At 48.7% G+C, this 2,939-nt stretch overlaps 2 protein-coding genes across 2 annotated transcripts; both read right to left on the minus strand.

Moving 5' to 3' along the window:
• Window positions 1-1,800: 1,800 nt before the first annotated feature.
• On the minus strand, window positions 1,801-2,182 carry PPTG_22756 (hypothetical protein; the record flags this gene model as incomplete). The annotated part of the gene is made up of 2 exons (XM_008906010.1): window positions 1,801-2,012; window positions 2,101-2,182. The coding sequence occupies 2 exons, from the start codon at window positions 2,180-2,182 to the stop codon at window positions 1,801-1,803; spliced, it is 294 nt and encodes a 97-aa protein (XP_008904258.1).
• Window positions 2,183-2,575: 393 nt separating this feature from the next.
• Window positions 2,576-2,764, minus strand: PPTG_10625 (hypothetical protein; the record flags this gene model as incomplete). Its single annotated transcript, XM_008906011.1, has 1 exon — window positions 2,576-2,764. One exon carries the CDS (start codon window positions 2,762-2,764, stop codon window positions 2,576-2,578), a length of 189 nt encoding a protein of 62 aa, XP_008904259.1.
• Between the last annotated feature and the right edge of the window lie 175 nt (window positions 2,765-2,939).

The following is a 2,939-nucleotide window of genomic DNA, read 5'->3' on the forward strand; positions in this document are numbered from 1 at the left end:
AGACCATCCAGTCCAAGATCAGTGCAGTCGCGTGGTATCATCGCTGCGAGTATGGAGTCAATATCGGCCTCCTTCCCCACCACGCGATGGCAATCAAAGGAATCCATCGGCTCCAGCCTTCGCCCCGACCCAAGCAATCCATTACGGTGTCCATCCTCCGCATACTCCACCAACAACTCAATTTCCACTCAGCTCACGACCGTGTCCTATGGGGGGCTACGGTCATGGGCTTCTTCTTTCTGCTAAGGCGCAGCGAGTATTTAATGCATGACAACAAGATCTACCAATTTGCTATTCGACGATCCGACATCAAGTTTTACGATCAAGCTGGCACAATTTGCGAAGGTAAAGCCCAGGTGGAGATTAACTTTCGTGGCGGTAAAAACGACCAGGCCGGAGTAGGTACTTCTCGGTCGCTAACTTCATGGGAGACGCAGTGGTGCTGTCCTGTGCGTGCTATCTGGTTCTTAGTCGAACACCACCGGACCGTCAGTGAAGACCCCGACGAATTACTGTGCAAGGTCAAGAAGAATGAATTTCTTCGTTCAAACGACGTTAACAAGTGGATTAAGAAGGCCGCCAACCTCGCTGGCCAGGATTCGAGCCGCTTCTCCACACACTCGCTGCGAATCGGTGGAGCCACAGCTCTCTTCGCCGGCGGCATCGACAGTCTGACCATTAAACTGTTTGGGCGATGGCGCTCTGCCGTATTCGAGAGGTACACACGCATCCCAGCTCAAGCCACTACAGCAATGGCACGCTGCATGATCAATCCCAGTCAAGCCGCTTGTTCCAATCAACACCAACTTCAAGGGCATCCTCCTCGCCACACCCGGGCAGTAGGCAGTGTCAATACAACAAGCTACGTGCCCCAGAACTGAGTGAAAAGGCTGCTAGAATAACATGATTGATCGAAATCTAGAGTGCGGCGGGTAACAAGACTGGTGAAAAGTAAACAAGAGCAACCAATTAGCAGAAAAGTTAATCTCTTACTGAATTGCACCTAAAGGTGAGTTTAGAAAATCAGAAGTTCTTATATGACCAACTCAACTTCAACAATCAAAAATGGGCGGATGAAAGATCTGAAGGGGTGGATCAGTTCCAGCAGAATCGAGAGCGACATGAGAAAGAGTCAGCTTCTTGAAAGTCAACGGAGCGCCATGAGTTTTCCCTTGTGTTATTTGAGAAGGGCAAGCAATAACCGAGATGAAGGAGCTGCTGGAAATCTATGACAATCACGGGTAGTCGATTGTGCGTGTCGCTAGAGTGCCAATGCGGCTGCATTGACATACGCTCTGGTTAGGAAACGATGAGTTACAAAAACTTTGCTTTGTGTTACGAGTATTGGTGCCACATTTGTAAGCGACAATAAAATTATGAGTGTTGGAGCGGCTACTGGGTGCACCATCTTTGCCTGCTGCAAGTTATTCACCTCGGAGCCGCAATATACCACCAGGTTGACGTCCATGCGTGACAGCACGAGCCTTCAGTTGTTCTCGAAAAGGAATAGTTTCGTCATCTCCCCATTCGATATCTACTCCCCGGACGAAGAACCCTGTTCAAATGTCGACCAGCCATCTCTAATATCAATGAGCAAAATTTGGAGGACTACGCATGCGGTAATCTATCGTGAAACGCGCCTCATGCCTTCTTTGATTTTAATCTGACCGCGAAGCTCTCTCAGCGATGACCTTACGGCTTTTCAAGACACCAATTGTATATTCGTTTAACGGCATATACAATTGGTGTCTTGAAAAGCCGTAAGGTCATCGCATTAAAAAAATATTCGTTCTACGACACTTACGTGAGACACACATGTGTTGAAAACTGCGTTGTCAGTTCCTGCTTGATTTTCTTATAAGCTGGTACCAGTGTGGTGTGTGCCTTGTCCGCGGGATACGCAGAATCCTTCAGCAAATACTGACCAGAACTAAAGAAGTACGGCTTGTAGCCGTTTTTGACAGCGCATCCCACGATAAACCGTGCTGTCAGCACAGGAACCGGGCCACCCACTGTAAAACGCAAGAATGCACCTGCGGTCGTCACAAACGAATTGTCCGTTCACACTATACCGGTGTTTCCGGTTAAAGAAGCACTGACCGTCAACTCCTGGTTTCTGTGGTAGAGTGAACGTAGTTCTATCGACGAACCCCACACAGTCAGCGAAGCCTTCGCGCTTCATTCTTTCCGAAATACTCCGTCGCTCGTCTCGGCTAGCCACTTAATGTACTCGTCGGACAGGTTGGTCAATGCGATCACCACACGAGTCGTGAAAGGTCGAGTGTGCCAGGATCTACTCCCCATATTTTTGTTGTGCGACTCATAGATGCTCCATTTCCATTTCAAGGGTCACGGCAAGCTGAAGCCACATTGGGGCTTGCGGACAATGGTTGTCGTTGGCAAACACGCGATGACTTCCTCTCAACTCAGAAATGAACGGGGATGACACTCTTGTGGTGCGTGTCATCCTCCAAAACTCTTCATCATCAAAATTTTGAAAAAAATTATCTCGCAAATTCTCGACCTCTCATCCGATTCACGATAGAACTCGAGCCGCGCAAGTTCTATCGCGGCACTACTTAAGGCAAAGTGCAAGTTGCACCTCGTATATCTCCTCCACGGTTGATTCCACAAGGAAGTACTCAAACCACTCATCAAACGGAGGGCATCCGCCGAGGCCTTCATCAAACTCTTCCTCGAGGATGGTGAGGGAGAGATCAGGGACATCATTGATAAGCACCTGTCGGTCGCAGACCTTGGGCATTTCGAGGGTGTGACTCTCGAACGCTCGCCAAGCTTGAACTTTTCCCGTGCATGTCTGGCATCCGATTGTTAATGTTGAAAGACGATGTAGTGCAGATATAAGTGCTGTTTGGACAAGATGAGTCGGAAGTGTAAACACTTGCAGTGCCGTTAGATTACCAACACACACTGTAAAC

The sequence above is a fragment of the Phytophthora parasitica genome (genome assembly GCF_000247585.1).
Source record: "Phytophthora parasitica INRA-310 unplaced genomic scaffold supercont2.22, whole genome shotgun sequence".
In the NCBI taxonomy this organism is placed as follows: domain Eukaryota; phylum Oomycota; class Peronosporomycetes; order Peronosporales; family Peronosporaceae; genus Phytophthora; species Phytophthora nicotianae.